The following is a 13,770-nucleotide window of genomic DNA, read 5'->3' on the forward strand; positions in this document are numbered from 1 at the left end:
GTGATGATGATGATGATTGTTGTTTGTTTACAATAAATAAGCTTGAGCATTTTAATCATGATAGTTTAATTTAATTGCCTAGAAGCGTCAAACGTGTTAACCTAATCAACTTGTATGTGTGAATGTTAACTAATCAACTACGATAATCAATTTTCATGATTAAAATAAGTCAATCATCATCACCATCATCAACTATTTGATTAACTTTCTAAAAGCAATTTTTTAATTGTTTGGATTATCTACTTTTCCTTTTTTCATCAAATGAAATATTTGCTAATCACAATTACGATTTCATATTAATACATGTATATAAATTGTTACTTATCTATTGGTAACAATTTAGTGAATTAAAACATTTTCAAAAGTTAATTGTCTTTATAAAAATATACAATTAAGTGAATTTTTGATTTAAAACTTTTGATTGGAAATGATTTTGATTTCAATTCGTTGATCACGATTTAAATTCAATCCAATTGAACAGTTAAGTGGTTATTAGTCAATCATGATCAACAATCAATTGCAATCACACATTCTAGAAGTAAATTTTTCTTAATTGTCAGTGATAATTATGATATTATTATGATCAACAATCAATGTTTTATATAAACAATTGAACCAGGATTTAATTCAACATAATCAAATGATGATAATAGCAATTGGATTATGATTAATAAATTATATTAATCTTAATAACCTGTTAAGATTTTACCTTTTTGCTTGATTGTTGTTGATTGCTCTTAACACTTAATCAAAAGTTAATTTAATTCATATCCTTGAAAGTGGCGAGTAAAATAAAATAAAATTGATTAAATTGTTCTCGGCGGAATTTAATTTACATTGAAAAATTGATTGTTCCCCATGAGCCTAATAATCAACACTCGATGACAATATTAAACTAACAACAATCAAAAATAATTGAATTAGACAAGAATAACAATCAATAAATCACCATGAATTGATTATTGATGTTGTTGATTAACTGAATTGAGTTTTATTTAATAATTAATCAGTTGATCAATACAATTGAATAAACAAGAAAAACTTTACCTAAATAGGATTTAATTATTGATTTAAATTGTTGAATTAAAATATTTATCCAATACAATTAAGATGAAAGGACAATCAAACAATTTGATTCTCACTGATTAAAGTTAATGGTCACAATTTAATTGAATTTATATAAAATTTTAATCATCTAGCAAGTGAATTTCAATCAATAGATCGATAATGTTATCGTAACAATTAACTTACAATTAAAGAGTAGACAAAAAATAGACTCAGGATTGAACAACAATAGCAAATAATGATTAAACTATTTTATTATTCATCTAATTAACTACAACAATTAACTTGAAGCCAAGACCTTTTCAGCTCTTTGATAAATTAACTGAAAAAAAAGTAATTACCTCAACATGTTGGTCATTAAACCATCAAGTCACTTACACGGACCAATAAACTAGCCAATGGTCAAACAATTATAATTACAATCATGATCATAATTAACTAACGATAATCATATTTGGTTGTTAATGTTTTTCACTTGAAAAACTAAACTAGAAAATTTCAATCAACAATTAAAGTTAAATTGTTTGAAAGGCCATTTGATCATTTGAAAAGTTTATTATTAAACTTGACTTGTAAATTTCTCAATGATAATCAAACAATCAAATTTATTTACTTTTACTTTTACTTTAATTCTGATCAATTGGTAACATGTTACACAATTAAATTAACATAATCATCATGATATATTATCATTAGTTGATCACTTTGAACATGATATGAATTAATAATAATATTTAACAATGATAATAAAACAAAATCCTTAATTGTCTTTGTATTTTAATTTGATTGTAAACGATTAGATAAATGATAACTTAACCATTTCTTCAAGATCATAAGCAATTTATTAATGAAGATGAGGGAAAATATTTTCTAATTACAATAATCATCATCATCTAATCATTAATACAATTAAAAGTGTTAATCAAATTGATCTACAATCAAGAGGTAACAATTAACATCTATGATTAACCAACCATTTAAATAAACAAACAACCAAAAGGAGTATTCATCATTTAACTAATTATAAATGATTAATCAATCTGCAATCAACTGATCGGACAATCAACATCATCACAAAACCAAATTAACCCAACAATTATATTAATCATCTTCATTGATTGTGATGATTAACTTACTATACAATAAATGGATCAGTAAACAAAACAAAAAAAGTGAATCCATCAAATTGTTTCAATTAAGATTTTAATCTAATCACGTACGAATCATGTTAATCAATTGTCTCTCTAATTTAATAGTTACAGTTAATCATCATTTTTGTTTTCTGTTGATTAGAGACTTGAAAATGTTGATTACATGGATTGTTAATCATTGGAATTAATAAATTGCTCGAGAATATGGAAAACAAAATAATCAAATCATCGAAAGGAATCAAATTAATCACTTTTATATTATATTCTCCTCGTTCTTTGTAATTTAATCACTCAACTGATTTAGTTTGCAGTTGAATAAATTGTTCAACAATCATTAATCTTACAATTTACTTTAATCATAAGAAGCTGTTATATTGTTACACTGAGAAATTAAATCATTCATCAAATTTTATACATTAACTTTAAGTGTTATTAGGATGCGGAATTTTTTTCATCTCCTTGTCTTTAACAATTTGCTCGTAATTAGTTAACAGTTAACTGTAATTACCCTTGGATGATGCGGATATGATTAAGGTTAACCAATGTTTACATTAATCAAGTATGAAAAAAAGGTTTAATTTAAGGATAACTTAATATTAAAATGATCACAATTAACCCAAGCGATTCCTTTGGCAAGACGTTACTTGCAATTGATGATTTAATGTTGATTAAATTAACTGTGGAAAATTAAATGTAATCAACTTTTTTTTTTCATCCCAAGTATAAGATGTTGATGATGAGGAGGGAGAGAGGATCTAATTTAATATGAAAAATGGACTAATTAATTAAATCCAATGACAGAAAAGTTTCATTATCTTATTAATTTGATTTGGTGGTAACAAATTAATTAGTTGGTGATGATCATACTTTTGATTAACTGTTGACAATATTAATGGTTAAATTGTTATTGAAAACCAAATGATTCAATAGATAATTGTTATCATTAATATTAGTTTGTTGATATTTGCAAAGGTAAATATTTGTTAGTTAATTTGATCCAGGTAAAGGTAAATTATCAGTTGATGATGATGAGAATTAAATTAAACACTGAGAAGATTTAATAAGCTATTAGTTAATTTTTTTCTCTTGTTTTCCTCGTTTAAATGGATCCTCGTTATATTAATAATTTCACTTTCTAAATTGAGACTCCACTCCCTTTCCTTTGATATTGTTTTCTTTTTATCAAATTCAATCTGATATTCGTGATGCTTACAGAGAGAAATAATTTCTCGTCATCATTTAACTTTCTCCTTATCATCATCAACACCATTATGTTCATCTTTTCATCATAAATGAGATCGACATCATCTCGCTATTTCCTTTGCTTGGCTTGCGATTCAATCAAGGCAATGTTATTTCATGGATATTCCTGCATCCATCTTATATTTCATCCGATATGATGAATACATATATATGGAAAAAGGTTGTCATAATTGACCTTTTTTTCACTTTCCTTTGCACGAGCTTGTTGTTTCCTCTTAGAGTTGACCCATCACAGCAAATGATCGTGACTCGCCCTGTGGTCACGGTTTTATTCACAACGATTCATCTGTATTAGAGTAATAAACGGAAAACAGTACATTATATTGTAAGAATCAGGTAATCAGACCGGAGGATCGGTTTGTCGTGGTTAACCCACCTCACTTTCTCATTTAGAACTTTTTTTTTATCATCTTGATGAGAGATTCATCAGTTTTATCATCATCATCTAGTGGACACATTGAAAATTGTGGCAATCAAAAGCCCAACCCAAAAAGCGTGTTCCTGAACGCCCTGGAATCTCTTGGAAACTTTTTTTTTTACTTCGGAAAGATAATCAGATCATTTGCAAATCCATAAGGTTCCTTTTTCTTTTGTCTCCTTCATGGAAAAAGAGAGTGAGAGAGAATGATTTTTGTTCTTTAAATAATATTAATGATAATGATTATGTACCTTTCTCATCAAATTTGTATATCTTGATTTGCTGGTGAATGTATTTTTGTGTATGTGATTTGTGATTCTGATATCAGGACCAAAATGTTGATGATCATCATGTTAATCGTACTATCATGGAGTTAAATAAGATGGTGGAAAGACAAGAAATGATTAAGCAAAAACACCGCATCGTCGTGTACCAAGATGAATTGAATAGATAAAATTTGAAAACGCCGATGAAAAGATTCAATTGTATGACAGATACAAAACCAGAAAATGATCTTAATGCTGATGAGATATGAGAGTTCTCAATGTTTAAGATTCAAATGCGATGATGATGAAGATAAACATTCTTTTGCTTTGAATTTCTTTTTGCTGTTGTAATAAAATTCATTTACTGATAAATGATAATAAACCATGAATAGGAATAAAGAATAATAATAATGAGAGAGAGAGAGAGAGAGAGAGAGAGAAACAAAATTCAGCAACATGAGCACCAAAAGTAGAAGAATAGAGAAAAACATTGATCGAACCTTGTCTCATCTTCCATAATCTTACATGATATCTCAGCATGTTGTTTTCTCGCCATTTTATCATCATCATCATTACTATTATTTGATCATCAGAAAGAAAGAAAAAACTTTTCCAACAAAATCTTTACAATCAAGAATATAACCCTGAGAAAGAAAGAAAAATAGATGAGATGCTTATAAGTCATTAATGAATAAAAGAATAGAAAAAAAGTGAAATGATGTTTTTTACCTTCTTTTCACCAATGAATTCTGAATACAACATGTAATAATAAGAGAGAAAATTCAACTAACCTGTTGTTATTACTATTATTGTCTGATCATTATAATGTAACACCACCATTATCACCACCACAACTACCACCACATTCACTTTACCTTTTCAAGAATCAAGTTTCTCATTTTTTTTATTCTCTTTCCAAATGTCCAAATCATTATTTAACTCGATTCTTTGGTTCCATGTTCATTTCACCAGAGATTAAAGGTAATTTATGTAGATTTTGATATTACAAGATTGAAGATGATATATGAATATCTCGAGAGATATCATGAATTCATGTTATAGATAATAGTGGTGGTGTGAGAGGTGAGAAGGTGAGTTGAAAAAGACAACAACCTGTTCAGTGTAATAACTGGAGAGATGATCATCATCTTTGATTTGATTTGATCAGTAACTTTATAAGTGATGAGAATTTCCATTCATATCCGTAGAAAAGGTGAAAGATGGTTGTGTCAATTTGTTCGAAATAGAGAAAACCTTGAAAAAAGAGAGAAAAAAAGGAGAAAAGACTGATCGATTAGTCTATGCAAATATATAAGTCGTTCTTCAGAATGTTATGAGATATCAAAGAGTAGGTGACAAACAACAAAAGATGGAGAGAAAAAAGTCAAGAATAAGAGACACAAAGTGAAATTGGAAAAAGATGGATGAGAAAAATGATGAAGAATGAAGATAAGAGGAAGAAGGATAAGTGAGTGATCTGGAACAGTTAAGAATTGAGAGACTATTATTAAGAGAATTACTAAAATCATTTGAATTTCGATGGAAACTGTTTCTTTATGACCAGAGAAACGCCAATAGAGAAAATAATAGATTTGAACATTCACCTTCTTCTTTCAATTTGAGCTAGTTTGTTGTCTTCTTTTCATAGAAATTAGTTGATTTCCTCCATGTAATCAGCAGTTGATACAACACCGATAAACAGGGTAACAGAAAAAAAAGGTTGATTTAAGTGTAACAATAAACAGAATAATCAATCTTCCTGAAGCACCTTGATAAGGCTAAATTCTGTTGTTTTTACCTTTTCTCTTTTTTCTACTTTCACCTTCTTCCATGTCGTTACCTCTTTTCCCTTTCTATGTGTCTTGATTTTCATTGTCATCGTCTATTAAAATTCTTAACAGGGATTGAAGAAGATGAATCAACCATTTTGTCTCTTTCTTTTCTGAGTAAACATTGGCATGATGAATATTTTCCACTGGTTAAATCAAGTTAGCATGTTAGTTCATTGAGAGGTAAACCTGGAAGAGAATGAGGAATCAAAACAAAATAGAAAAGAGTTAAATGTTTGTCAAGTGAATGTGGGAGAAATGATGATGATGATGATGATGATAACAATCATGTGAAGAAAGTGGAAACGGGAAAAGAATGATGACAGATTTGACTTTGGAAGATATTATTTTGCTTCAGTGGCAAGAGGAGATGAGGAAGAGGAAGAAATAAAGAGCTGAGAATGAGAGTGAAAAAAAGGGAAGTCAAGAGAAAAGAAAGTAAAAAAAAACAGAGGAAAATAATCAAGAGGTAATATAGAGGAAAAGAAGCAAGAAATAAGATGGAGGAAGAATAATAGTAATACGAGGGTGAGAATAAGGAATGACGATGAAGATGAAGAAGATGATGAAGTAATTTACCTGTAAAAATTTAAAATGAATCCTGAATAAAGAAAAGGTTGACTCGTTTAAATAGTAATTTTGATTCAAGGATTGAGAAAAGGAAACTCAGAAATAACGATAACAAGGAAAAATACTTTGGCATCAGAGAAACAAAAAGATGATGTAAAATTACAGGGTGAGTTTTTCTTCTTTCTCACTTTCGTTGCCAACTAGTTTTTCTTCATCTTTAGAGAGAGAGAGTATGAGAGAGTAAGAGTTAATAACTATTAGTTATCTGAAGGATGATTTGAAAATCTTGAAGATCCAATGTTACTGCATTGGATAAGCTGAGAAAGAAAAACAAAAACCGATGAATAATATGTAACATAGAGATTGGGATAAAGTCCTTGGCCTTGTTACCTGTCGAAAGATATAAACAAAAATTGAATTTATTAGTCAATCTTGAATACTAATGAGATTTAGCTAAAGCTGATCATGTTGTTCATCTTCATCAACAGCATAGGTGTTAGAAAAAAAAAGAGAGAGAGATGAATAAAATGATAGAGAAACAAAAAAGAGAAGAGAATAAAAAAGAAAATAGAAAATAGAAAAAGAGTCAAGATGACTTGATGAAAATGAGAGAATAGAAAATGATACCTGGAGGATATGTTATCATGTAGATAAAACCAACACCCACATCAAGACATCTTCCCACCAAAGTCCATAAAAAACTGATGTTAATGGTAATGATGATGATGATAGTCGAGTAAATCAATTGCACAATAACTCTAATAATCAACAAAGAAAAAAAAACCAAATCAGTAATTGAATAGAAAACAAAACAGATAAGAGAGAGAGGAAAAGGATAGAATATGGAAAAAGATGACAAATTGAAAGAGTTAGATACCTTGATGGTGATTAGACTAATGACAATGATAATGATGATGATGATGGTGATGATGACATGAAATTAGAAAAAGGTAAATTAATGTAAATAATGAGAGATGAACGACTAAATAAACAGTTATAAAGTAGTAGCTTGTTGTCCTTGTATTAGATACACAACATAATACAACTTACCGAATGATGTTGGATTAATGTTGACACAACAAGAGTAAAAAGAGATGATTGTTACATTAAAGGTAAAAGAATATTAATAAAAAAAGAATGAATTTAAATTAATAATAATGAACAAAAAGAAAAAGAATTTTTCATAATTAGTAAGAGAAGCGAAAAAGAAACAACAACAATTGTCAATTGATTCTCCATGTTGGTTAATCTTTTTTTTGTTCTTTTCTCTTTTTCTCTTTTGCTTTTTATTTCAAATGTTCCATTGATCTTATGTTGACTTGTTTTTCTTTTTCCGGTGACAAATGACCAATCCAATTAATTGTTTTCTTCTAATATGTTATTATTTTTTCGGATTTACGATTGTTAATTACTTTCTGTTAACTGTTGTTATCTCTCAAGAGGTTTCAAGTGATGCTAAGATTGTTAAAATTAATCCGAAATCAGCTCTTGAATATGAAGAGGTCATGGATTTGACATCCAAATTTCAGGTCAGAATTTTTTTCTTTTTATTTCTATAGTTTGTTTACCTTTGGTCATCTTGTTTTTGGTCCGTTTTCTTTTAGGTTGATGTTTGGAATCGTCCTGCCGATGGAAATCAGGCCATTTGGGCGGCCATTCATGAGGACGATGATGATTTTCTGGATGCTTTGGGTTCTGCTGGGATTCCGTTTGATGTTGCCTTTGAAAACATGGCCTCTTATTTGGCATTGGTTAATTTCACTCAACCTCGATATGACCTCAACTCAGAAGCTTCTGGAACCTCGAGACAGGTTAGGCCTACTTTCTTTAAACGGTATTATCGTTTTAATGAATATTTGGCTATAATTAAAAATTGGGCTGAAGAGTTTGACTCAATGTATATCAGTTCAATTGGTAAAAGTTTTGAGGGTCGATCGATTCCTGTTATTGTTATTAACCGATCAACCAGACTCGATGGATTTGATGATAATCAGGACGATGGTTTTGAAGATGATTCTGACAGTAATAATAATAATAATAATGGTAGGCCCAATAATTGGAATAATCAACCGGACGATGTTAACGGTTTTGAGCGCACCAGGGAAAATGGTTATCGGTCATCAACTAGACGCCCATCAAATAGGGATAATTACGGCGATTGTAGTAATTGTGATGGTCGAGATCGGTCTGGAGAATCTTGTAAAACGGTTATCATCGAGTGTGGTTTACATGCTCGAGAATGGGCTTCACCTGCTTCGTGTCTCTACTTGATCTATTTTCTGGCCACTACTGAGATTCCAATTTTCCGTCGTTACGAATATCATATTATACCGATTGCTAATCCTGATGGTTATGTTTTCACCTGGTCAAGAGTTAGAGGGGCTCGACTTTGGCGGAAAAATCGCTCACGTCGAACTGGATCAAATTGTATCGGTGTTGATCTTAATCGTAATTTTAATATTGATTGGTGTCAAACGGGATCTTCACGAAATCCTTGCAAGGAAAACTATTGTGGACCTAAACCAGCCTCTGAACCCGAAACTCGAGCCCTAGTCAATTACTATCGACGACTTGGTGAAGGAGCCGATGAATGTATAGCTCTCTATTTTACTATTCACTCTTATGGTCAGTGGATATTGTGGCCTAATGGTTTCTCTCGAACTCCACCCAAAAACTCTGAATTCTTAGAGGCCGTTGGCCACGAAGCTATTAACAGATTAAATAGACACATTGGTCGACGGGCTTATCGAGGTGGACAAACGGCTCAAGCCTACAAATGTAAGTCACAACTCTTTATAAACTATTTCATGTTACGTATCCTCTTCAAATAATCAGCTAATTACGAGACACTATCATTAATTAATTGAGGAAAATCAATAAGAGAATTTGAAATTTAACTAAAGTAAACATTACAGGGAAATTTTTACTTCCAATAGAATAATAGAAGTTAGTGCTTTCTTGGTAACTCTTTAAATCAAATTAAATTTTTTTAATTGAAATTCGAGAAGTTTATTGATAATTATAATCCAATTTAAATTCAAATCCTAAGAGTCTACAATTAGTCTCATTGCTTTTCTAACTTTTCCTGACTTTTGATAATTGATGCTGATTAATAGCTTTACATTTCAAATGTTAAGCGATCGATTAAATTTACGTAATCAACAAAGATCATTTCATTAAACGGCAATTTAACTAATCGATATAATTAATCATCTAAAACTTTAGACTTTAAAGTTAATGTAGGAAGTGGTGACATCTAGATGAATTTAGAAAAACTTTTACTTGTTTACAAAACTTTTGAAATTAACCTTTTGCTCATTCATGTTGACAGAATAAGTTGTTTAGATGATCTAATTAAATTAACAGAATCAATTTGAGTCAATCATTTAATTAATTACCTCTTTCTAATTAACTAAAGAAATCTTGATGAAAATCAATTAGACCGGAAGTGTAACTCAATATATGAATGTTTCAATTCTTGAAAAAAAAGTTGCAAATTAAGTGTTGATACTAATTACTAATAACAATCTTGCTCTAAATTGTAAACAATTAACAGATGCATCAAGCGGTGGAAGTGATGATTGGATTTATAACCGAGGATTAGCTGAGATTTCAATAACCTTTGAATCGCGAGATAATGGTCAATATGGATTCCTACTTCCTCCTGAGCAAATTATTCCCACAGCTGAAGATGCTAAAATCGCTATTCAGGCGATTTTAGAGAAACGTGAATCCATAAGAAGGAATTAAATAGAAAACAATCAACCGAATGCTATTGATCTATTGCAGATATAATATCAAATTCTAGTGAGAAAAGTTCACGTCCAAATAGAACGAGAAATAAATTAGATGGACAGTTAAGTGTAAGAAAATTTTAGAATCGATAATTTTTTTATAAAGATTACAGAATGTTTTTTAAAATTGCAAAGTGAAACGAATGTAATAAGTACAAAATTAATTATATTCAATGAATATACAGATTGAGCGGAAGTTACAATCAAAGGGTTATCATTGATTAGATGAAGATGAAGATGAAGTAGAAGTGTCAACAGGTGAATCGAGGAGAGATGGATGAATAGGTTCAGGTAGAGAGGTTGTTGGATTAACCTTTTCGATTGGTTCATCGGAAAGGGTCACAAGAAGTTCATTTGGACAAGAAGTATCCTCAGTTTTGACTGAAGATAAACAAGATTGATCTTTAAGGTCACTTTTAGATGGAATTTTGAAATCAGATAATTGGCAGGAAGAGATCAAGTCACGATTATCATTTTTACAAAATAGACGACAGGAAACACAACCACATAAACAGCAGATAATAAAAAGGACTGTGATTGTGACAAATGTAACACTCGCTGGACTAATTTGGTCAAGTAAAGTGTGACACTTTGATAAATCAGTAAATTGTGAACAATTATAATTACTTGTCAATAGTCGAGCAGTAATACCTGGAGGTGGTGGACAGGTAGCATTGTGATTATCAACTAAACACTTATACCTTTTGATGATAATACAACAAGTGTAGGTATGACGATCGAGGGATTTTGATGCAAATGATTGAGCAGTACAGTGTCTCGAAACGGAACTGGTCAGTTGTTGACATGAATTTGGCACAATTGAACTGGACGATGTTGGAGAGACCAAAAGAAAAATGGAAATGACAAAGTTGCACTTGAAAAATGTAGGCACCATTTTACCAGCACTAAATTGGGAATCCGTTACAATCAAATTGGCTGTTGATTAGTTGCAGTTATTAGTTGATTAAACAAAGTAACAAAACTAACTGGAATCACTTTTGCCGGTTAATAGGCAATGAAAGATGAAAAGATTATTTTGTTTTCTCTTCTTCTCAGTTTCTGTGTTTATGTTTCACTTTGTTAGTGAGTTGATGACGATTGTTGTTAAGTCGGAAATTGTAAAAGATTAAGATGATTAACTAAGGTTAACATGAGACGATTAAGTTTGAAAGTCATCTGAGTTATTAAGTAATTAGATTGTTTGTTTGTGAAGATCGTTAATTGTTAATTTAAAACTTTGGATTGAAGCCACTGGTGAGCAGAGTCTATTGTTAATCACTTGGGTAAATTGTAGGGTTGATTTATAATAATTAAGATTGTCTCAGATTACATTGGAAGATTGGATTGATTCCAAGGGTAATTTTGAATCATTTTCCTATTAAGAGAGAAATTGAGAAAGGAAATTAAACAAAATGAATAATCAACTGATCTGGTCTGTTCACAGATAATTAAAACAATAGAAATTATAAGATTACGAAAATAAAAGATCAAATTAATTGTTCTCACAGTAAGATTGAAGATTCACACAAGGGAGTGGAAAATTATCATTAAATTGGTCAATTAAATGAAAAGAAATTAATTCAAGTTAAATTTACTCACAATTTCATCTTCGGCGACATCACTTGAGTAATTAATGTCTTTGTAATCATCGTTAATAGAAACGGCAGATTGACCAACAGAATCGAAACCAAAGGTTTGAATTCGAGACGCATGTTCGATACCATAACTAAATATGATGGAATTTCCCTTGTGATTGTCCTCTTTGAATCGAACTACTTTGTGTCGAGTACGTCGGCACTTTTTGACCATCCAAACGCATCCGCATTTGATTAGACCCAAAATCGCCAGAACGATTAGAAAAAAACTTCCCCACAACATCAAAGTCAAAAGATTTGGTCCTATGGGACAAGATGAAAAATCAGTTAATTGTAAGAGTTTAAAAGGCAATAGATTAAATTGTCTCTTACCAGGGAAATTTTTCGATGTACATCTAACTAATTGACCTCTAATTGGTACTGGCGGTAAAGATTTGTTTTCCTCAAGACAATCAATCAGATTGAATCGCTGTTGAAAAGAAAATTAGATTTGGATTAAATTGCGTGAGAAGAGAAAAATAATCTAAATTAATTTAGTCAAAAGGTTAAATAAACAGAGAAGATGGTTAACTAACTGGCGAGACGAATTTACAAAAAAGCTTAATGTATGATTGGATTTTCGCAAATTGATTGTTGATGAAATCTGATATTCATTTGATGTCAACAGAAAAATAGATTTCGATAGGAAAGGATCGGGAACAATTCAATTAGATTCGAGTGACCAATTAGTTTTCTAATAATTCTAATGCTATTATAGGAATTGGATTAATTTCTTACATAGATTATGTCACCACAAACGGAAATATCTGCTTGAAAGAAAATTTCTTTTTCTTCACTGTCCACTACAAGAGTTTTCGCCATATTAGCATGATCAACGCCGAGAATACGAGTGATCGGTGGTAGAGTTCTGTTCAACGTGGCGAATATGGGATCAGCATTCCAAGGATCGATTTCAGTCCAGAAAGGTATTCCTTGGAATCTTTTTTTCTCACCATAATAAAATATACGTTTTTTGGTGTAAAGTGTAACTAGATATGGAACTGCTTGATTCTGAATAATTCCGGGTTTAGGAATGGTCACTGCATGGACAATAGGACCTTCAAATTTTTCAAATACTTGATCGATACTTCGTTCTTTACTACGTCCACCATCAATGATGATCACCTTTTTAGACTTTAAAGAGAGAGAGAGAGAGAGAGAGAGAAGATAGGAAACGAATTTAGTTGAATGAAATGATAGTAAGAAGAATCAAAGAATTACCTCAAAAAAGTAGATGACATTTTCTGTGTCCACCAAAGTTGCAATAATTGAAGTTTCTCTGCTGATGATTGAATGAGGATCTGGATCAACATAAAACGGATACATGGAACAGTCTCCCAAGTAGTATTGATTCTTCATAGTAAGGATAAGAATATCTTTAAAAGAGCAAGTAATAGAATCAAATTGTTTATCTCCATCACAAGGTGAATGGTCAACACCATCAGAAGAAACTGACCAGGGTTGTAAAAGAAGAGTGAAAAAGGTAATCCAACAGGTTAGATAAACACGAAAGCTATAAAATCCACAAGGTAGACGATGATGAAAGAAAATAAAATAATGTCCATACGTGGACATGTTTAATCACATTAGAAGAAGGAGAAAAAAGATTAAAGAGAATAAAGAAAACACAATTAAAAAAAAATTGGATACTAATTTAATCCGAAAACCATAATAACAAGAAATTGAATCTAAATGGTGACAATTAAACACAGAGAAGAAAAAAAAAGATATTCCAATAGATATCGAAGAAAAATGTTAGAGATGAATTTTCTTTACTATT

General features: G+C 30.5%; 2 protein-coding genes and 1 long non-coding RNA gene across 14 annotated transcripts; 1 reads left to right on the forward strand and 2 right to left on the reverse strand.

The window, feature by feature from the left end:
• Nucleotides 1-1,952: 1,952 nt before the first annotated feature.
• On the reverse strand, nt 1,953-7,761 carry LOC128391630 (uncharacterized). Of its 11 annotated transcripts, none has more exons than XR_008325850.1 (11): nt 7,613-7,758; nt 7,440-7,455; nt 7,190-7,320; nt 6,688-6,952; nt 6,572-6,593; nt 5,768-6,181; nt 4,955-5,417; nt 4,664-4,807; nt 4,149-4,527; nt 3,856-4,076; nt 1,954-3,765 (listed from the first exon to the last, which is right to left on the reverse strand). It is a non-coding gene; the product is annotated as an uncharacterized LOC128391630 (long non-coding RNA). The 11 variants fall into 11 exon arrangements; XR_008325846.1 differs by having other exon boundaries at nt 1,955-3,765; nt 5,768-5,826; nt 5,962-6,181; nt 6,572-6,952; nt 7,613-7,754; XR_008325845.1 differs by having other exon boundaries at nt 1,955-3,765; nt 5,768-5,801; nt 5,962-6,181; nt 6,572-6,952; nt 7,613-7,753.
• On the forward strand, nt 7,758-10,496 carry LOC128391626 (uncharacterized). Its single transcript, XM_053351545.1, has 3 exons — nt 7,758-8,091; nt 8,167-9,340; nt 10,119-10,496. The coding sequence occupies exons 1-3, from the start codon at nt 7,906-7,908 to the stop codon at nt 10,310-10,312; spliced, it is 1,554 nt and encodes a 517-aa protein (XP_053207520.1). The 5' UTR covers nt 7,758-7,905; the 3' UTR covers nt 10,313-10,496.
• Nucleotides 10,420-13,763, reverse strand: LOC128391627 (uncharacterized). Of its 2 annotated transcripts, XM_053351547.1 has the most exons (6): nt 13,447-13,570; nt 13,212-13,366; nt 12,729-13,124; nt 12,324-12,420; nt 11,956-12,254; nt 10,420-11,731 (listed from the first exon to the last, which is right to left on the reverse strand). In XM_053351547.1, the coding sequence occupies exons 2-6, from the start codon at nt 13,347-13,349 to the stop codon at nt 11,678-11,680; spliced, it is 984 nt and encodes a 327-aa protein (XP_053207522.1). In that variant the 5' UTR covers nt 13,350-13,366; nt 13,447-13,570; the 3' UTR covers nt 10,420-11,677. The 2 variants fall into 2 exon arrangements, with proteins under 2 accessions (XP_053207522.1, XP_053207521.1); XM_053351546.1 differs by having other exon boundaries at nt 13,212-13,763.
• Nucleotides 13,764-13,770: the final 7 nt, after the last annotated feature.

The sequence above is a fragment of the Panonychus citri genome, unplaced genomic scaffold (genome assembly GCF_014898815.1).
Source record: "Panonychus citri isolate SS breed McGregor unplaced genomic scaffold, ASM1489881v1 Contig00134, whole genome shotgun sequence".
Lineage (NCBI taxonomy): Eukaryota > Metazoa > Arthropoda > Arachnida > Trombidiformes > Tetranychidae > Panonychus > Panonychus citri.